The sequence below is a fragment of the Mugil cephalus genome, chromosome 1 (genome assembly GCF_022458985.1).
Source record: "Mugil cephalus isolate CIBA_MC_2020 chromosome 1, CIBA_Mcephalus_1.1, whole genome shotgun sequence".
In the NCBI taxonomy this organism is placed as follows: domain Eukaryota; kingdom Metazoa; phylum Chordata; class Actinopteri; order Mugiliformes; family Mugilidae; genus Mugil; species Mugil cephalus.
Genome location: NC_061770.1, coordinates 49251365 through 49273147, shown reverse-complemented (window position 1 = coordinate 49273147; position 21783 = coordinate 49251365). Strand labels below are relative to the sequence as shown.

The 21783-nt window shown below is 40.3% G+C and overlaps 3 protein-coding genes across 3 annotated transcripts; 1 reads left to right on the top strand and 2 right to left on the bottom strand.

Annotated features, from left to right (window-relative positions):
• The first annotated feature begins 1897 nt into the window (after window positions 1-1897).
• Window positions 1898-4484, top strand: LOC125004007. Its single transcript, XM_047578319.1, has 4 exons — window positions 1898-2296; window positions 2542-2619; window positions 2708-2848; window positions 3765-4484. Exons 1-4 carry the CDS (start codon window positions 1984-1986, stop codon window positions 4031-4033), a joined length of 801 nt encoding a protein of 266 aa, XP_047434275.1. The 5' UTR covers window positions 1898-1983; the 3' UTR covers window positions 4034-4484.
• On the bottom strand, window positions 4100-8373 carry si:ch211-63p21.8 (kelch-like protein 33). The gene is made up of 4 exons (XM_047578306.1): window positions 7398-8373; window positions 6372-7320; window positions 6103-6273; window positions 4100-5375 (listed from the first exon to the last, which is right to left on the bottom strand). Exons 1-4 carry the CDS (start codon window positions 8212-8214, stop codon window positions 4856-4858), a joined length of 2457 nt encoding a protein of 818 aa, XP_047434262.1. The 5' UTR covers window positions 8215-8373; the 3' UTR covers window positions 4100-4855.
• Window positions 8374-10452: 2079 nt separating this feature from the next.
• Window positions 10453-21488, bottom strand: LOC125013581 (protein mono-ADP-ribosyltransferase PARP14-like). The gene is made up of 15 exons (XM_047594410.1): window positions 21470-21488; window positions 21176-21327; window positions 16927-19020; window positions 16506-16736; window positions 16191-16415; window positions 16013-16079; window positions 15545-15691; window positions 14757-14816; window positions 14419-14589; window positions 13721-13859; window positions 13569-13624; window positions 12299-13012; window positions 12078-12211; window positions 11821-11998; window positions 10453-11699 (listed from the first exon to the last, which is right to left on the bottom strand). The coding sequence occupies exons 1-15, from the start codon at window positions 21486-21488 to the stop codon at window positions 11443-11445; spliced, it is 4644 nt and encodes a 1547-aa protein (XP_047450366.1). The 3' UTR covers window positions 10453-11442.
• Window positions 21489-21783: the final 295 nt, after the last annotated feature.

The following is a 21783-nucleotide window of genomic DNA, read 5'->3' as shown; positions in this document are numbered from 1 at the left end:
GCGACACTTTAAACAATAACCCACTTTTCAGCAGCTTCATGATTACATCAGTCCCTTCAGAGGATTCACATAGAACTTAACATGTAAATGGCACACCTGTCGACTTGTGTCACGTCTAATGTGTGTGACGACCCATGATAAAAGAAGTATTTTTATCTTCTACATCCTTGTTCTGGCATGTTTTTCCAGTTTTTCGCCCTCTGCTGTTCCTCATTCTGAACCAGATATGGAACACGACAAACTTACGGGTTTCCTCCTGTTTGCACACCAGCATTCTGCTGTGATTAGCACAAACACAAACTTTGTTCTTGCCCATTTTGTCAGATTTCCCTCTTCGGTTTGCTGTAGAGGTTGTTTGCGAAAGTAAGAGAGTCTTCAGCTAAAATCTTTCTAATTCATTTCATTTTTATGATTAGATGTAAAGCTTTACATTTGGACAAAACTAATGTTCAGGAATTTTTATGATTAAGGACTTCAACAAATTGTACCCTATACCTACGAAGAAAAGAGCTTTAGGTAAGCTGTAGCTAGTGTCAGTGGACACTGGACTGACGTTTAAAAAATACGTCTTTTGATGATGATGTGGAGAGGAGAAGAGGAGATTTGGCAGCACATGTCAGGCTCTGTGCAGGACACAGTGATTTATTCAAATATAAGCAGCCTTTTGTAGGAGATTTGACTGGTCCATTCTGCAGGTTAACAGCAAACTACAACGTCAATTGCAATGTACGCGATGAGTATGAGGGAGGAAAAAACAGGCACGCAGTCGTTGTCGTTTATTTAGTTAATTTTATTTCCTCAATAATTTTCTTTGATTGAGAAATCGCCTGCATGCTAGTATATGTTCCATTTACAGTCAAACAATTTGATGGACTCCAGGCTCAAGTTTGATTAATCAAAAATTAATGTTAATGTATAGTAGTACACTCTGAAGATGGCCTTGTGCAATTGGCGTCAACTGAACGAAAATTATGGGAGGATAAAGGTTTAAAAAGTTTTAAAGTTTTTGAAGTGAGTGATGAATTAATAAGGTTAGTGAATATTTTCTTATCTTCAGACATAATAGTGTAGAAGATGTTTCTTTACCTGCTTGATGGTTTTGACTCCAATCTTCCTCAGAAGTGTCATTATTCCTTAAATTAAATTGATTGTAGACTTGAACTTAAAATCATCGTTTTAGTTTAAGGCCTTGGTACCCTCAAAAAACTGACAACACAAAAGGCCAAGTGGCCTTGCCCCTGAAATGATGAAATTCCAGGCCTGGTTGTGACTCATCAGAGAATGGACATGAGCCTTCTGAGGGTGTGAGGGTGTATTGCCACAAGATGGTCACCATTATTTATTTCACCTCTCAGTGGTCATAATTTCATGGCTGATCAGTATGAAGACAATTCATAATCTGAAACATACAACATCATTACAGCAGGGCCCTTGAGATTAAAGAACCGTGCAAAAATGGTTCCCACAACTTTCTCCCAATTTGGACGTGAATACCTTCATGTGAACATCCATATTTCTTATATACTTACTGCATGCCTTCCTAATGATTTAGTCAATAGCAAAGACTGTCTGTGTCTAAAAAAATATGGACTGGAATTTTCCTTGTGCACGGTCACTGTCACAAAGTACAGCAACAACAGATAAGATATATATATTATTCATGTTTCAAATTCACTTTTTTACAGTAACTTTGCTACAACATGATAAGCTCTGAGCATTTCCTGGTTTTGTTTCCTCGTACGGCAGATTACGGGACTGTCCTTTTCGATTATTCAAATGATTTTGGTTCTTGTCGTATGACGTGTCCAACAACATTTCAGTCATTATAATGTTGTTTCAGAGTTCTTGATGTCACCGAAGGGCTTTCCCACTGAGTATAAAAGGAGCTGCCTTGTGAGACTCGTTGTGTCGCGTCTTTTGGTTTCAGAAGGACAGATATATTACAGATATAAGATTGGTAAATATTTGATTTTGTTACTGAAAATGGACACGAAGATCATCTTTCTTCTCTGTATGTTTGGGGTAGCATCTTCTACCCTCCCTCATATCCGGGAGTGTGACCCGGAGGAAAAAAGGCAGACACCAACTCTTTGCTCAAATTACAAAAACATTCTACACATTTATAAATTTAAGGAAGACCTCGAGGCCAGCCAAGAGAAACTACAGAAAAGGATCAATGCCGTTGAAACGTCCAGAGGAAACAGTACTGCTGCCATTGAAAGATTAATGACAAACCTGACAGAGGCACTGAATGAACTTAAGGAGGTGAAGGCACAACAGAAGAATGACAATGCAGGTAAACGTAATCACATACAGCATACGCTAAGGTCAGGTTTTATTTAATATGATTGTGTCTGACTAGCCTAACCCCTCAATAAATGCTTTGCAACTTTCACAGAGAAAAATAAAATGTTTAGGCTACTACTGTATGTTGCTGCTATTCTTTCTTTTTTTTAAAAAAAAAAAAGCAACAAAAAAAAAGCTTAGGTATGATTTGAAGAAATGAAAATATACTGAGCATTCATCTGCTTCTGTTGATAGGAATAGCTAAAACACTGCAGAAACTGGCTGGTGAAAATAGCAAACTCAAAGAAGAGCTGGAAAGCCTTAAATCACAAGGTAAAGTGAATCACAACTCCACATCTAAAGGCATAATTGACAGGCTCAAAGCTCAACATTCCAACAATGCTCTCTTTACTTCCTTCAGCCAGTGCCAAGGTGGCATTTTCCGCATCTGTAATTGAATCTCCCAACGTGTTCACTGGACCTGCGACCGACATCAGCGGCAATATTCTGGTCTTCAACAAAGTCTTCACAAACATTGGCAATGCGTACAACAGTAAAACAGGTATGACCTACACCTATTCAATCTTCAGAAAACACATTGAGAACGGAAGCATCTTCCAATCCAAGTCACAAACAACAACAAAATATCACAGGTGTATGCCAAATGAAGACAAATCTCTTTCTCAGAATTGTATGACAAATATAAACCTGGCGAATGGTTGTATGTCTCAGTGTTAGCCCTGCGATAGGCTGGCGACTTGTCCAGGGTGTATCCCGCCTCTCACCCAATGCCAGCTGGGATAGGCTCCAGCAACCTCCGCGACCCTAGTGCAGGATTAAGTGGAATGAAAGATGAGATATAAACCTGCTGCCAGTAGCTGCTTAGCTTAGCTTAGCTTAGCTTAGCTTAGCTTAGCTTAGTACAAAGTCTGGATATGTCTGATGGTATTTCTACTTGCCAACAAGTCTCAAGGTGTTACATTGATTTTGTTAAAATTGTTTTGAGTTAAAAACCAATTCACAAAAATAATTGTCTAATTCATAAAGGAATATAGCATTGGTGTGTCCACTTATTGACTGAAACTTCAAGGAACTTCCTGATTTTATTCATTTCATTTTATTAAGTGCCACATATTATCAACTGTCATCAGAAAGTGGTTGGGATGGATGGTGGTTATACTAAGCACTCAAAAGGTGGGAAAGAGTGGCTTTAGTAAAATATAAATAAATAAAAAAACATAGTGCTTCTCAAGTCACTGTGAATTTTTTTATGTATTAATAACAATGCATATGCCTTCTGTTTTTTGTTTTTTTGTTGTTTGTTTTGTTTTGTTGTTGTTGTTTTTGTGGCTTCACTACAGGAATGAAGACTGACAATTTCATAAGAGTACCTCCCAAAGCGTCAAACAGCTTCATTACATGATGGGATATGTTTTTGTTTGTAGTTTTCAATACTCAAAAATCCTCCTCTTTCACAGGCATCTTCACTGCTCCAGTGAAAGGAACTTACCACTTTACCTTCATGACTTTTGGCTACTGCACCCACACTTCAGGGGCCATTTTAGTGAAGAATGGGCATTACCAAGTGAGCACCTGGGAATTCAAAGGGCTGGATTCCAGCGACACAACGAGCAACACGGCAATTCTTAATCTGAATGCTGGAGAAACGGTGAACATCATCTTGTGGAAGGGTGGAAAAGTACACACTAGCGTCTTTAGTGGGTTCCTCATCTTCCCAGTGATGTAGTTTTCGGGTTAAGCATACAGGCAACATGACCTATTTCTTGAGGGACTTTTCATAATTTTCCTCCTCTTTTGTAATTGTTTCCCATATTGCGTGATTATTCACTAAATGAGGTTGTTATTGAAATCAAGATAAAATGAAAAAATGATGATGATTGAGTTATATTAAATGGGTGACAGTGAAATCTAAAGGAGTGTGATTCTAACAGTTTCAAACATTGATTCAATACCTATGATTCTTACCTACCTTGACTGTACCGTAGCCGATGAGAATAGAGAGATAACTTTATGTTTGCTATCCGCACCAAAATGATGAGGCGTACAGGTCGGTTTTGTTTTAAACATTGTTTAATCGTTTAAAATGTGTTTGCAGATTGCAAATAAACACAAATAAAACACATGATTAATGTATGATCCCATACTTTCAAACTTAATAAAATCACTGAAATAGCAAATTTCAGAAAGCGTAATTGATTGTTATTTTTTTACAACTATTTTTTTGTTTTTCTTTCACATCTGTAATGTAGTTTCAATAAGTATTTTCTGAATAAGTATTCTTATTCTATATATAGTGTAAAATACACTAAAATATGATTATACTGTACGTTATTTACACTTTCTTCTATCAGCAATAATGAGGTAATACACTGTATATTGTTGTATATGTTATATCTATCTATTTGAAAAATATAGTGACTATTATTTAAGTATTATGTATTTTAGTAGTGTTTAGTGTAGTATTACAGCAGAAAAACCCAATTACTTTAATATTTTGGCCACATTTTGATATTTATCCCTCCTACTTGCAATCATTTTCACCAACCAGTCACTGTCTGAAGTGCTGGGGCAATCGGAGCAGACATGCTCGAATATCAGTAATAGCTCGTGGCAGCTTGCCCATGTTCTCCCATCGCTGTATGCTGGGATTAAAGCGGTGGATCAGTCCAGACTCGCTATAGTCGTCCTGGCAGTATCCTCCCAGCACATAGATCTTGTCCTCCAGGATGGCTGAGGCTGCTCCAACATGTGGCACAGGCAGGGATGCGAAAGCAGTCCAGGAATCAGCCACAGGATCATACACCTCACAGGCTTGTTGGTCGGTGTAAAACTTCCTCAGGTTACACACTCCACCGGCCACGTAGAGACGACCCTGTAGCGGTTCCATGCAGTGCTGCGCCCTGTCTTGGGTCATGTCTGCCAGGTAGGTCGTTCCTCTCTCAGGGTGGTACAGGGACATGGAAACCAGACAGACGTACTTACAGTTGAAGCCTCCAGAGATGAAAATTGCTTCATTTAAGACAGCAATAGCATGACCACTCAGAGCCTGGTCAAGGGGCTGGACAAAGCTGAGGAGAATGAAACAAAAGGTGTGAGACAGTAATGTAGTGAAGGGGGGGGGATCTGTTTGTAAAAGCTATATATTTTAGCATCTTTCAGTACTATTAGCTGTCAACAATATACACTACGGGTCAAAAGTTTTAGAACACTCCAATATTTCTTTCTTTTTTTTATTGAAATGTATGCAGTTTAATGCCTCATTTTACTCTGAAATGACCGAATAGACAAATTAAGTTAAAAAAAAAAATACATATATATATCATGGAATCAATATATAGCCCAAAATATATTCTAAACTTTTGACTCATCAAAGTAACCATCAGTGACTGATTTAATATGTGAACACAACATTCTTTCTTTCTGAAAAGGATGGGGTTCAGTCCATGGGGTTAAAGTCAAGAGACTGGGCCGTCCACACATGTTTTGAAGCTTTCCATCTTGTTTTTATCCTGAGGTAGTCGTGACTTGGACTAAAGTTTTGGATCATTATCTTGCTGTAGAATGAAGCGCTCACCAGCTATACCAGAGGATACTGCGTGCTGTTCTAAAACTTTTGACCGGTAGTGTACTTTGTACTGATTAGCCATAACATTAACACCCATGACCAGAGAAGTAAATAACGTTGATCATCTTGTGACAATACAATGTCCTGCTGGGAAGCTTTTGGACCTGGCATTCATTTGTGTGGATGTTATTTTGACAGGTACCACCCACGTAGACCACTGTGAATATTACCTCCAGGAGTCAGTGTCTGAGTTGTACATCTCAACGCTGTCTGTGTTGTTGTTGATCTCCTTATCTCCACCAATGGCGTAAAGGTGTTCCTCGAGAACCACCACTGAAAAGTTACTCCTGAACTCATGCATGTCAGCCAGCTTTTTCCAGGTGTCCGTTTCAGGGTCATAACTAGGATGGGTACAATAAAAGTTGTGTGATAATTGGTTAAACTGGAAAAAGACAGTAACCAGGAAGGAAATAGTCATGCAATGACTGTGTTCTATTACCTGTAGGCAGATTTCATCATGTCATCCTTGGCATAAAAGTAACATCCTCCAAATACATAGAGCCTCCCCTTCATTACTGCTATGCCATGTCTAAACTTTGGCTTATCTGGAATCTCACTTAATCTTCTCCACTCTATGTCCTTAACTAACCCTGTGCCACTGCGTAAAGAATTTGCAAACCATATTTCCCTGCATGGTATGCGCTGACCCACATCTGGGTCCAGCAGGTCTCCCCCAACCAGGACCAGAGCATCTTTGGGTTTCCTAACACGACAGTGGCCCTGGGAGTGTGGGAGGCTAAAACCAAATTCCTTAAACGCTGAACTATAGAGTTCCACCTCCTTGTTTCCAAAGCACTCCATGCGTAGGTTAATGGCTCTGACCTCCCTGAACTCTCGAAAGGTCATGAGGGGGAAGCGGACTCCTGTCATTAGAAGGCCAGCCTGAGCCAATCTCTCCTCAGGATCAGCCTCAATCCATGAAATTACAGCCCGAAATACAGTCAGCTCAGAGGGAACACACAGGCCATCACAGCGGAGGAATTCTAGAAGCTTCTCTGCTGGTAGGTCCTTAAACTTTGCTGTGGCTGATACTTCCCTGAAGTTCCTCAGGACAAAGTCATTGGCCTCCTCAAGGAGCTCCGACATCCCGTAAGCTTCAGCAAAAGATGCCACATCAAGGCAAGAGCCTGCTTGGATTTCTTGTTGCATAAAGCTGAGACAAAGTGAGAGAGCAGGCTGGAACTGAAGCTGGAGGGCTGTGCAGGTGATTTCAAAGACTGAGTCCCAACTAAATAGCAGAGACCCACTGTAGGAGCAGCCAATAAGAGCCTCCAAATCAGAAGCTTCCAAGAAAGGAAGGGCAACACAGGTCTGGTGGGATTCCTTCATTCCACTGGTGAACATTCCACGGAAGTAGGCACTGCTTGCTGCCAGGATAACTCTGTGAGCTGGAGGCAGACAAAAGAAGAGTTCCAAGTTTGACCACCATCAAACACTTAGGATACCATGAGATTGTTATACTAACCATGGAAAAAAGTCCCATCCACGTCCAAAATTACATCACACCCCACTCTGTCTGACCACAGCTGCTGTATGGACCGAAAGGTAAGTGTCACCTCTTCTAGAGCAGAGGTCTTTTGTGCTTCTTTCTTGGGGCATTCACCTTTCACTATTCTTTCCTCTCTGTTGCAGAGTTCCAACAGTCTTGGGACCACCAATACTTCAGCAGCAGCCTTGATGTGTGCCATGGTGTCTTTCTTCAAAGATAAAACACCACCAGTGTATGCAAACTCAATAACTGCCAAAAGCCCATCGTGGTAAACCTCAGCACCTATGTGTAGGAACCATCCCTGGTGGCTATCCTTATCGTTACCTAATTGTTCTACACTTTTTTTCATCAATCTCTCCAGAATTAAGCCACTGACAGACGCCAGGATGATGGAGTGCACATGGAAGGTGTTTCCATTTTCTGTGGTCAGAGTCAGGTCTGTGAGAAGGGATGAATCCCAGAAATCTTTCAGGGCAATAAACACCTCTTTAGGATAAGCTTTGCTGCAGCATGTGTGCACGTCTTCTTTGTCATCTTTAGATTTGTCCTCACTCATATATTCCCCAATTACCTCAGGACTATCGCTACTCATTGTGACCCCGGATCCCTCCTTCTCAATCCTCCCACTCAACAGGCCCATCTTGAGGTCGTTGTAAGCAATGATCCTCTTCAGCTCACGGTTGTCGCGTTCTATTACCTCTCCGCCTTCCTCAATCGCTCTCATCCTCCTCTCCTTTTCTCTCCTCCATCGTTCTTCCCATTCCATTGGCAGGTATTGTCTGGTGAATTCCATGTCAGTAGTCGTTTTCTTCTAGCATTATGCTTTTTGTCGTCTTCCTGTGGTATTTATAATTACTGAGGAAATCTGCCTTCACAAATCTCTCTGCCACCACCAAAGGCTCGCTCTGCACCCTAGGGCTCAGGTTTCCTCAGAGCATAAACAAGCAGCTATTCATAGTTACTGGGTCATTCACATTAGGGCCAGTTGTCCCGTGCCATACTGGGGCATGAATGACCTGCCCTTTCCTGTCCCCTGCTGGTCAGCACCCACATTATCCTGAACCAAGCAGGCCAAGGCAAGGTTGCCTCCAACACATACAGTAAGTATTACTGTATTACATACAATAAATATTATATTGAACACATCACAATTTTTATAGTAAACATATTTCTAAAGGCACTATTGGCATGAAATTCACCAGGTGTTGGTAACAACCCAAGTAATCCATACAGATGAAGAAACCAAAACAAATAAATTCAGAAATTAAGTTATGTGTAATAATGTAAAATAACAGAGGGAAAAAGTATTGAATACACTTACTGATATTATTTAATACTTTGTACAAAAGCCTTTGTTGGTAGCCATTTTTCCATGGTAATGACAGCCTCAAGATGCCTCCTGTATGGAGAAACTAGTCACATGCATTGCTCAGGTGTGATTTTGGTCCATCCTTCCACACAAACAGTCTTAAAATCTTGAAGGTTCCTTGGGCCTCTTCTATGATCTCTGATTTTTAGTTCTTTCCAAGATTTTCAATTGGATTCAAGTCAGCTGATTGTTTGGTCCATTCTAGCAGCTTTATCTTCTTTCTCTCAAGCCAGTTGAGAGTTTCCTTGGCTCTGTGTTTGGGATCATTGTCTTGCTGAAATGTCCACCCTCATTTCATCTTCATCATTCTGGTAGATGGCAGCAGATTGTTTCTCAAGAATGTCTCAGTACATTTTCCATTCATCTTCCCTTCAATTATATGAAGTTTTCCAGTACCATATGCAGAAAAACAGCTCCACACCATGACGTTCCCATCTTCAAACTTCACTGTCGGTTTGGTGTTTTTGGGGTGATGTGCAGTGCATTTTGTCCTCCAAACATGGTGTGTATTATGGCATCCAAAGAGTTGCTCTAATCTGACCAGACTATGTTCTCCCAGTACTATACAGGCTTGTCCAAATGTTGTGTAGCAAACTTTAAACGAGCTTCGACATGCTTTTTCTTCAGAATTGTCTTGCATGGTGAGTGTGCATACGGGCCATGGCCATTGAGTGCGTTGCTTATTGTTCTCTTTGAAACAATTGTACCTGCTAATTCCAGGTCTTTCTGAAGCTCTCCACAAGTGGTCTGGAGTGACTCTTGGACAACTCTTCTGATTATTCTTTTCACTCCTCAGAAATCTTGGTCGTGGTCGGTTTATGGTCTAATGATGTTCTTTTTACTTCAAGATTGTGACCCCAACATTGCTCACTGGAGCATTCAGAAGTTTAGAAATCCTTCTGTAACCAATGCCATCAGAATGTTTTACAACAATAAGGTTGTGAAGGTCTTGAGAAAGTTCTTTGCTTTTACCCATCATGAGATGTTCCTTGTGTGACACCTTAGTCATGACACACCTTTTTATAGACCATCAGTTTGGACTGAACCAGCTGATATTCATTTGCACTGACAAGGGGCAGGATGGCTTTCTGATCACTGATAGATTTCAGCTGGTGTCTTGGCTTTCCATGCCTTTCTGTGTGTGTTCCTTTTCCCTCTGCTTTTTACATTATTACACATAATTTAACTCATGAACTTATTTGTTTTGGTTTCTATGTATGGATTACTTGGGTTATTACCAACACCTGGTGAAAATGTCATGCCAATAGCACCGAAATGTGTTTACTATGAAATATTGTAATGTGTTCAATACTTATTTTACTCACTGTACATCATCACGTTGATACACATGAACCTGACAACAGGGCTGCAATGACTTTCTTGTTCTTTGTAAACTGTTCTTTGAAATAATTTCCTCTGACCAACATGAACCCTTTGCCACTGCATTTGTTGTTGTGATGGAGGGATGGTTGCTTGTTGTGTACATCATGATTACGTGGTTATTTTTTGCGCGTTGTTTACTTAAGAGCACGCTTGACCAACCACACGGTGCGCTTGTGCTCACACTAGCCATGGAATCCGGACATTAGGGGAAAAGCGCAGCACAGTCGCATGGTGTGAGTGCACCATAAGAGTGGTCTAAAGCTTACACGTGACAACATGAGTGCTTAATCTGCATTTATTAATCATATGATTACAATCAGTCTCAGACAAGACATCACATTCTCATTTACATTTTTTTTACCTTATATTTTACAGTGCATCCCCAAAGGTATATTACACTTTTTCAATATGTACTCTTTTTTAAGAAGTAATTCTAATTTCATCTAAATCCTTATTGCAGAGTCAAAAAGTTCCATGCTTTCCAACTTCCCTTGAAGCAGCACATTTAAGGAATACATTAACTTCAGAAGAGGAACTTAATGGGAAAATTGATGAATTGAACTGACTTTATACCTTACATTTAGAAAAGAAGCAGAATTGAGGTTTACTGTACTTCTTCGAGTACCAAAACCTTTTCTGCTGACATGTGTCAATATTATAGTTAAAAGTTCACATGGTAATTAACCCGTCACTATTTTTAAGTTTGTTACTGATAAATGTGCAAAAAGCCCTAAGTGCATGATGAGTGATCAACACTTGTAAATAATTTTCCATTAGATATGTCAGACATTGACAGAAGATTTTTGTCTATGTTTAGTCCATATTTTGAGTAACAAAAGTGCCAAGAAATACAAAAAATCTAAACAAAACAATTTTGATTTGATTCCATTGGGACTTTAAAAACAGGCAGCTGTAAACTGGCATTAAGCAATATCCATACCAATAAATGGAATCATAGTAAAACACAAAAAGTTGAAGTTAGTGACAGCTTAAATTCCACTAAGATGTTGGCGTAATACATGTTGTACTTTCAGCTTTAGAAACTATATTTATGTATACTTTTAGGTGTTTCAGATTTATGAAAGTGTTTCTTTGGTTTCAATTCAATCATTTTTTTTTTTTTTTATTATACTTTAAAGTACATCTAGTTGCTGAGAAATTAACCCAAGATAAAGTGAGGACAAACTATTTAAAGCACAGTCTTGTGTGATTAGTTAAAAAGGGTTGTTGACAGTGCTTTATGAAAACCATGACTTCCCTCAGCCTCCGTCACTTGAAGGTAATGAGGTACTGTGGGTAAGCCTGGTCATCGTGGAAGATCACAAACATGGAGGGCTTCTGCTGGTTGTCCACCAAACTGTCGAAGCCGTCAGCGGTTTTCTTGTTGGGGCTACCCAGTGTGTAGCGGCCGGTCAGGACGAGAGCAACAAACACCCGCTTCAGGCCTGATGAGTCCGCAGGGGAATAGCGTTTGGCTGAATAGTCTGCGTTGACTGCGAAGTAAACTCCCTTTCCAAACATAGCAGCTGTCACAGAGTAACAAAAGAAAGAGGTTAACACAATGAGTGATTTTCTGACATAATGGCTTATAAACCTTTAACTTTTCTTTGTAATAGAAGCGTAACAGCACATGGCAAAATTACTTACCATGTGTACCTGCAAAACTCCTGTCAAATGTGCCCTTTTCAATGCAGTCACAAGACTCTGCTGATGTGCCATGGTAGAGAGACTTCTCACCAATTTCTGCTACACCATTCTTGGCAAGGATACGCTGCTTGAAAAGACTATAGGCATGCCACTGGTAGAGGTTCTGCACACGCTCAATCTGAGTTCAGAAAACAAGTCAGTTAGTTTTTTGGGTTTTATTCCTTTAAAAGTCTAGGAATTCCACAAAACATACTCACTTTGACAATGTCGTATTTAGTAGTGTGCTTGAAACCCGCGGCAACAGTCTGGTACTCAGGTGAGTTAGGCTGCAGCTCGACCTTTTTGAAAACTTCGTCGTGCATGGGTTCCCAGGTGTCTGGTAACTCTAGGGCTGGATTAGAAGCCACATGAATTATCATTTTTCACAGCAATACAGCACTGTTAACACATTCATACAAAAAAAAAAAATGGGACGTACCTGTTTGAGACTCAATCCTTTTCACTGGGTATGTGATGCCTGTTTGCCTGTTTACGGCCTCTTGTTTCTTCAGGTTTACGCTCACCACCATCCCGTCAGGAGCCACCACATCAACAGAATCTTGCTTCTTCATGTGAGCTTCCTCCAGGACGTAGTTATCATGCAGGTTCAACTCCTGCCATGCTCCATTTATGTCCTTAATCGACCACTGAATAGTAAGAGCCAACACTGCTTCTTCTTTATCCTTGATGTCTTCACAAAGTACTTTCTGGATTTCCCTGTTTATCAGATCAGTGACACTCAGAACATCCTCTTTTAGGCCTTTCAGGACATAGACATCATCTTGTCCTGACTGTGACTGAGCTTTAGCTTCAGCTCTAGCTATGTTTCCAGCTCTGCTGCCATATGCTGCTTCAGAACTTTTGTGCTCAATGTTTATTCCTAGGACACTGACCTTTGCCAGCACTGCATCAAGATGCATGGCATCAAGCCTGAGAAAGTGATGTGCATCCACTGTGCGCTCTACCAGCTGCTTCTGCAGCATCTCTTCCAGATCTCTTTGGATGATCTTGACGACGTCTGAACCACAGCTAATAACATTTATCACAGCCGGCTGGGGTTTTGAAGAGATGGAGGCTTTGCCTTGAGCTGATGAAGATGTGGTGTTTCTTGAAGGCTTGTCCTGCAGCTTCCTCAGCATTTGTTTAGCCCTTTCTATAAATTGTTGAAAAATAGCACTTTAATGACTTGCCCTTGAATTCTGCACAGAGATTTTTATTTTTTATTTTTATCCTGGGGAACGAAGACTCTGCAGACCCCAACTTCTCCTCTAGTGGCATCATGATGTTGAATTTTAGTAATTACTAAACACCAACAATAATATGATTTCCATTAGCCCCAGCCATAGATTGTGTTTTTAAGGCTAATGTTATTTAGCTAGTGAGTATGTGAACGAGCTAAACTAAGAGGGTGAACGTTGTGAAAATTTCCTTTGATGTATGTTAGCGGTTAGCCTAAAAAAATGCTATAAGCTAGAAAAGCTACATATTTCTTTTCTAAGTTATTGTTAATTACATATTAACTAAGCACTACAAAAATGTTGATTATAGAATTAACATTCTGAGGATATGATAATAATATCAGTCTATTATTATTACTGTGGTCGAAGGCCCAGAGCTTACTCAGACCATCCTCAGTCTTTTTCTTCACTAACAAAAATCACTTAATGTTGACAGAGTACGCAGCAAAATTAAAGAATTATCAAACAAACCTTTTAGGCTGAGGCGGCAAGGGGAGATTTGTCCAAAGCGGTTCTCCAGCTCTGTTCTGCAAAAACACATCACAAAACAGAGCAACTCGATAGAACCACGAAACCTCTTGGGAAAAGACATGAGATCCACTGTTGTTTGCTGCATCTCTCACCTGAAAGCCTTGAAGACAGGTTGCTGTACGATGACAATGCGGATGAGTGCGAGAGAATTTGGTTTCAACTTGCAAATCGCAGAGGCCATGCCGTCCAACATGGCTTTACAAGCAGCAGTGGAGTCCATGCCACCCATTCCTGATGTGTTGGGAAGACAACTGAGGTCAAACCACATTGCAATGTCACCAATTATTCCATTTACACATTACAGCCTTTCTTATGCCCGTGTACCTCCATCCCTTCTACCCATCTTTTTTATTTTACCTGGTCTTGTTCTACCTTTACTTGAAGCCATGCAAGTAAAGGCTTTTAAATATTTACCTAGATCTAAAACCTAATTCTCTACGTCCACGTTAGTAATCCGTGACCAGTACAACACTGTGATTTTTGTTTTTCTCTTTTTATTAGTTGTTTCTGTGTGTAAAGTCTACAGAGTTCCAAATCCTGAATGAAGTTAAACACACAGAAAACACTTACATTTGCCAAATGTAAAGATTGACACACATGGCAAGAGAGACAGGTGCTGGAGGAAAGAAGTTCTGTAGTAAAGTAAAGTACTGGAAAAAAGATATATATTTTTTAACTTTAAAGCATGTCAACCTCTTCTGGGAGACAACCAGTACAAGATAATAAACTAAATAATAAATGAAGTACAATGAAACAAACACAGGCACGCCAACATACACACAGTACGAACCAGTGCCGATGGCTGGGAAGGCCACCGAGTGATAGCCTTTGCCCTCACACTGCTTCAGTATCTTTTTACACTTGTCTCGAATGGTGTCCTGCTTAAAATTGGCATGGATGATTTCACGACAACCAAGCAACCCGGGTCCTGTGGTGCACATGAGGTCTACCGGAGTGCCGACTGCCACAAGAATAAAAAAATATATATGATGAAAATGAGAGACATAATTATATTGAGTAATACATAGACGTGTGTCCAATATGTACATAAGATTTGGGGTTCTGAAAAGTGCCCCAACACAGCCTCCTTCAAACCAATTTTTTTTTTTTTTTCAGATCAAGACTTACTTTTTGCTAACTCGGCTTGTATAGTGGGTCCTGCTGCAGTCAGAATGGCTTTGCTGACACCTGTGAAGATTGTAAAATATATACATAAAATAGTGCAAAATGTACTATTTATAAGATAATTGAAAATATGTATATTTAATATATTTATATAATTGAATATATATATCAAAATAAATGTAAAAATATAATTTACCCATGAAGCAGCAGTGGTAAAAATGTATTACACAAAAACTGAATAAAACGCTTTTCAGTCCATTTGTCTGTGCTCTGACACGCCTCTAGTGTCTGCTCCTGTAGTGTAAACTGTCCTTGATAATGTTGCAAGCTATAAATGGATGATTAAGGATCATGCCTAAAATAATACACTGAATCAGGAAAATAAAGGAAGAGAAATATTCCAGGGTCCAGAAATATTTTGAAATAAAAGTAGAAATGTATGCCCTTAGAGTTTTTCTGTTGGAAAGACTAAGTGCCAAATTAAAAGGAAATGACGAATAGCGGACAAATAGGACAAATAGCGGCCTCTAGTGGATTACCTGCTTAAGGAGGTAATTGAAAAGAAATATTTCTTAGCACTGGTCTTTCTGATCGCTTTGGGGTTTTTTTTAATTTTATTTTATTTATTTTTTTCCTTTTTAAAATTTTGCTTATTCATTTTCTCCCCAAACTCAGACCACTACTTAATGTATGCTTTTATGCATTGCTGATATGTTCTGAAAGTGAAATAAAACCTGATCTCATATATATATATATATATATATATATATATATATAAATGTATGACTTACCTGCATTGTTGTCAGAGAAGTTAGTTGTATTGACAATGACATCCGTGCCTGCGTTAATAATGTCACCCTGCACCATCTGAAGCTTGACTCCACTCAGCATGGCTGTGACCTCGTCATTAGTTGTGGAGATGCAACGGTAAAAGGACACTAAAGATGTAAATTGAACGAGGTAAAAACACAGATATATTTTATCAGGACTGGTTGACACCAAAACAGAGCTTAGATTAATCAAGCAATTAAAATGATTACAAGTGTTGCTCTGTATCTGATGGAAAGGTCAGTAACAAACAATCCATTACTTGTAAATTTAAAAGTGGTAATATGGTGGTCAGAGTGATATTTTCTTGCCCCTTTGAGGCCTCAAGTGATTAATCCAGCCATAAAGGGCGTAGTAAGACTGATCAAAAATCAAGTAATTTCCCCAAGAGCTACCTAATCTGAAATGGATAAAGCTGTATTCACACTTACCTTGATCTGGGTTAGCATCGCTGGTGTATCCTTTGAGTTGCACCATTTTCTGGGCAGACTGGAAGGCCTTTAAAGGAAGGTTAAAATATTTCACTCCCATCCAACCGTCTGGTAAATTATAAATAAACGCTTTTTTTTTTTTTTTTTTGCAAAGAACTGTGACTTGCATTTTGTGTACCTTGGTAGATTCTTTATCGCTGGGGTGAATGACGAAACGGACCAGGAAAGGTGATCTGCTGGCTCGGTTCTGTTCAAATATGCCCACCTCTTCCAGGAGAATCCTGGATGCCATGTTGTGAGGGAAGTGCAGGATAGCACCGGTGCCAAGCATGGGAAAGGCAACCGAACTAAAACCTCTTACCACACAGGAGGCCAGGATATTTTTGATTCCCTTTCTCAGCACCTGGATGATTCAAAGGTAATTTATTGTACATTTTAAAAGACACACAGACAGTGGAGACAAATGGGGTTGTACAAAAAGCCTGTATTTCACCTGGGCTGCAGTTCCTTGTTTGTCCCAACAGATTTGGTTGAGGAAGACCACTGCTTTAGATTTGAGTGTAGGCAAGCCCTCCACCAGGACAATGTCACCAGGCTTTGTTGCTCCTCCTGCTTCCTTGTGAAAGTGTTCAGTCAGCTTAGGTCCAACCTCCTTGACCAAAGCATTTCCAACACGGGTGGAGAGAGGATCATGGCCAAGCATAGGAGACACCAGGGCATCCACCTTAGAGAAAACAATTACTTCACTTTATCCAACTTTGAATGGTCCTGATCATCATTTAAGAGTATAATATGAATCATCTGCTTACAAACAAATCTCAATATCCAGTAACCACCTCAGATTAACATTAGAAACGTTGTGAATCGAGTGCTGAAATATGCATTAACACAGCCATTACAGTGATGTTTCTCACCTCCTGGGTCTCGATGGTTCCCTGAACGATCTCTACATGGACAATGCCTCCAGGAGCTCCAGCAGTGGCTCCTCTTGGTGCACCTTGACCAACAGCATCCACGTTCATCCCAAAATGACTCGCCGTGCTGTGTGCAGAACTCCTTCCTTGGAGAAGCCTGTCACATGCTGCCTGCATGGCCCTCACCACCTCACTTCTATTATCAATCAGGATGATTTTGCTCAGACTTCGACCTCCCTGACTACCAAACTCCTTAACAGCAGTTACGATAGCCTCAGAGCACACATTGAGAGGGACCCCAAAGATACCTGAGCTGATACAAGGCATAGCGATAGACTTAAACTCCATCATTTCTGCTAAATTCAGAGCACCCTGTACAGTTTTTTCTAATAACATCCTTTCTCTGCCACGTGGTTTTCCAGCTACAGGTCCAACAGCATGCAGCAGTTTCTTGCATTTTAAGTTTCCTCCTGTGGTCACTACGACCTCACCAGTGGGAATTTTCCCAGTCTGCTTTACTAGGGCTTTGCTCTCCTTCTGAACCTGAGGGCCACCTGCTTTACTCAGTGCAGCGGCGACACCACCAACGTGATCCAGATCCTCATTGGCAGCATTCACCAGAGCATCAGCGTATTGTTGGGTTATGTCACCCTGACACACCAGCACCTGGAGCCCATCCTGAAGGTTGTATTTGGCCACTCCAGCATTGTGTCTATGAGCCTGAGGTTGCTCTTCAACCTGCATGAGACACTTATGGGATTGAGCAACTCTTAAGATGCTCTGCTTTCCAGAATGACTTTCAAAATACTGTAATGCCCCTGGCAAGTCAATAGTGATTTTGTGCTGAACAAGAGAGTCCAAAAGTGGACCCAGCCTGTTCCTGACCTCAGTCACTTTGCTTGATGGACCTTCGAGTCCCAGCATGGGCTTAGATGAAGATGTTAAAGGATGGAAGGTAACTCCTGTATAGTCAATCTTTTGTAGCTGCAGCAGTTCTGGTAGGAGCTGCATTAGCTCTGTGAAAGGGAGTATGACTTTACCTTGTATGCTTGCATGGTCCAAAATAAACTGTATGACAGTGTCGTTCAGTTCTTCAACTTCTTTTGTGTGGCCCAGTAAGCATACTCTGCTGTCTGAGCCAAACACAACCTGAGCCCTACACTGCTCTCGGTTCATTTCATTAGTCTTGGTCTTGAGCATTTCCCGTAGCTCAGGTGGTACAATAGAGCAGTTAGGAACATCGCACTTAATATCTTTGAATTCTTCTTGCATTTTCTTTTCTGCCTCATCCAGTTTATCAGCAAAGAGGGAGAAGAGATACACCCCTGTGTCTCGTATCTCCACTTCCACATCGTCACCTACCCCTAAAAGTTTACCTAGAACCCCTGGTCCTCCATAAACATTCCTTAGAAAGGTGAGGAAATGGGGAGTCGTGTCAGAAAGTATCTTCTCTAACACCGAAGTCTCAATATCATAGATCAGCTCTCCGGCCTCAACAATCTCTTCCACAGGGCCTTCCAAAACAAGCTGACCTGCATCTCCCTGTTTAACGTTTAATCCTGGAATTTTTTGACCCAAGTTGTCCTCAATCTCTTTCCAGAGGAGGCGCAGTTTGGCCTCACCCAGTCGGCGAACACTAGTCTCAATTAAACGCGATCCTTTGCGTTTTATATCCGGGCCTAATATGTCCATTAACCTGGCTTTCACTTGAGCACACTCCCCCACCACCACTGCGATCGCAAGCTCGGTGTACACCTTCACCTCATCTGTGCTCTGCTGAGAGCTGCAGGACTGAAGCAAAGCTTTGACTTTATGAGCATCTGTCTCGTAATGGCAAATGTAGCCATCGAAAAGCTTGTGCACTTGAGCTTTCCAATCTCCAGTTTCATCTGCAGCACCAGATTGAGCTAACCTCCTGACTAAAACCTTCTCCTCCTCTTGATAGTACTGAACAGAGCAGGCAACAGAGGCCAGTTTTTCCTCCAGTTCTTCTTTGGCCTTGTGACATTCCTTCAGGTAACGGAGAAGATAATGATCAAGGCGTATTTTATACTCTTCACTACTTGTTGGGAGGTTTGGTGGAGGTAAGGGATGCTGTTGGAAAGATATCGTATATTAACTCATTAGTACATGACGTGACATCAGCAGTAAAGGAAAACATGAAGGAGACTTCAACATTTTAACACCTGTGAACCACAGTGGACCACCATGGGACCTTGGAAAAACCCATTCAGTGGTCAAGAGCAATTTTTTTTTTAAATTACACATGAAAGACTACAGCTTTTTTCTTCACTTGTCAAACTATGTTTTGAATTGACAAACATAATTTGTACAACATTAATTATGAATAAAGGTGGATTAACCATCAGCCACCCATGCCATTTTTGAAGAGCAGTTTCAAAGCTCAGTGTGGTGCTGCCAGACTCAACCCCTGGCTAATTCAGCAGTGGTAAAATACATGGAGATGTTTCACTCAAAGCAGTCACACCCCAATTTATGCACTCCTTTAAAAGTCTGTAGGGGTTGACTTGCTTCTGGAACCATCAAGTGGTCATTTGAGGAACTGAACTTTTTGCCACTTGGCTTAAATTTACTTTTCAGTCCTATACCACATCTGTAAATAATATATGCTTTATTAATTTAAGTTTGCTTTTTCAGTTGTTCACTTCTGGGGTTTGCTGCTTGCTGTGTAATTCATGGCGCAATTCCTTTCCACATTTTATCTTTACAAAACAAAGTCCCATTGTGTTATTTATTTTAACATCATCATTTTAATACACAAACAGATTTTTTAACCAGCTAAAATAAATGGATGTTTTTTTCTCCCCTGATCAAGCTTACAACATTTACAGTATCAACGAGTACGTCCCTGGCAACAAGATAGACATTGTTGCCCCTGGCAACCAACAACACCCAACTTTAACTCACTTAATAACTAGGAAAATTGAGAATTTTCAGAATATAACATTTAATTTATTTGGAGAGGACAAAACACTGGATACATGGCTGAAAAATAACATGTCCTGGGCAAAGAAGAAGAAAAGAAAAGAGCACAGAACAGGTAAGAGGTGAAAATAACTAAGAAGCTAATTTTACACAAATAAATTCTCCCTGAATCATTATTTTGAGTCACATTATTGAATCATTTAATTGTAAGCTGTGTTCTGAGTGGGCTTTTAATATGTAATAAGAAATCGCAAGTTTTATTAGTATAGACTGCATATTTTCATATAAAAGGAGCTTTAGACCTTATCTGAGCTGAACACTTGATAATGACCTGCAGTGTTAAACATTTCTTATACCATGGTCTGGGTGAATCCTCGATTCTGATTGTCTGAGGGGTGTACATTAAAAAGTGATAATGGACACCCATGAAGACGTTCCGGTCAAATTACCTGAAATGCTTTGGTAACCGTGGCAACAGAAACACAGAACATACGTTATGTCACAGTTTATTCATCACAACGGCAATGTTGCTTTTAATTTTAAATAGCTAGTTCGTTACTATTACCTCTTGCCTACTGTCATATCTGTCTTGCTTCCCCTCTGGCTTGATTTCCTTTCTACACATTAAATGAATAGAGTGAATGGTGGATAATATTTCTTGCAATAAAAACGATTTAGTAATAACCACACACATGCGGTTATTGCCGCGTGTGTGCACTGGCCTTCTGAAATGACAGTTTGTAGCACGTAATGTAGCGTTAAGCAATCATCTCACTTCCTCTCCGCTGATTAGTAACTGCTGCTGCAACGCCTGCGGACGGCAGACGTTAAACAGTACACTCAGCCGCTCCTTGTGAAAAGCGTATAATTTAAACGGATATAAACAATATTAACGTATTAATAATTGACCTAATATTTATTTATTTCCTATGTGACCATGGTATAAGCGGGATAATGCCCTGCGATAATGCCTCTGCGTCGTCCATTCATTTCTGATAATGGACACCTCCTCAGGCTTTATCCCTGACATGATATATGTGCACATGGGTCATTTACATTGAAAGTTTGTAAATCTAATTTTTTTATATATATTTTTGGGACTTTTGTACCTTTGTTAGATAGGGACAACTGACGAAAGGCAGGATGAGGACCCTAATTTCCCAACAACAAAATTCCAGCTAGTGAAAATGCTGAGTGGCTAGTAACTTTGGAAAACCACAGTGGCTGGTGAACAAAAAAGTTATTGTCAAGCCCTGATTGTGTCTATTTCTCGTATGTATCTTTGTAGATTTTCAACACCAACCTGTGATTCCAGTTCTGGGCCATGCAACTGGCCTGCATCCGAGCCAGCGACAAGACTAGGGTCTGGGCCCAGGCTACCCCGCACAGTCAGGACCAGAGAACCACTTTTCAACGCCACCACATGTTCAGTTTTTTTCAGGACTCTTTGCTGATCTGAGACAGAAAAGGGGACATAACTCACATTAGGTCTTTTTGGTCTTTGCATACCCGTTTTTCACTTCAGAGGCCGTGGCTAAGTGCATGATTGTGCGTCGCCCTCAAAAGCATGTATGTCGTGGCACATTCCTGGTCACACCCTTGCCACTGAAAGTCATCGGTGCAGTCGTGAATGTTGGAATTCGGTTTTTATTTTGCTGTCGTTGCCATTTAGGATAGAAGGTTTATGGTCCTAAACAATTGCTTTGTTTTAAATCTAACTTCTCTGATGTAATTGAATGGAATGTCTTTACCGTCACCACAAGAAGTACAATGAAATTACCAGGTGCCTCCTAAGTACAATAAAAACACACAAGAATGCAAAAAAAAGAAAAGAAAAAAGAATGCACTAAAAGACACAAAAGAGTGCACTGTACACATGCTGACATATTTATTAACATTGATCAATATATG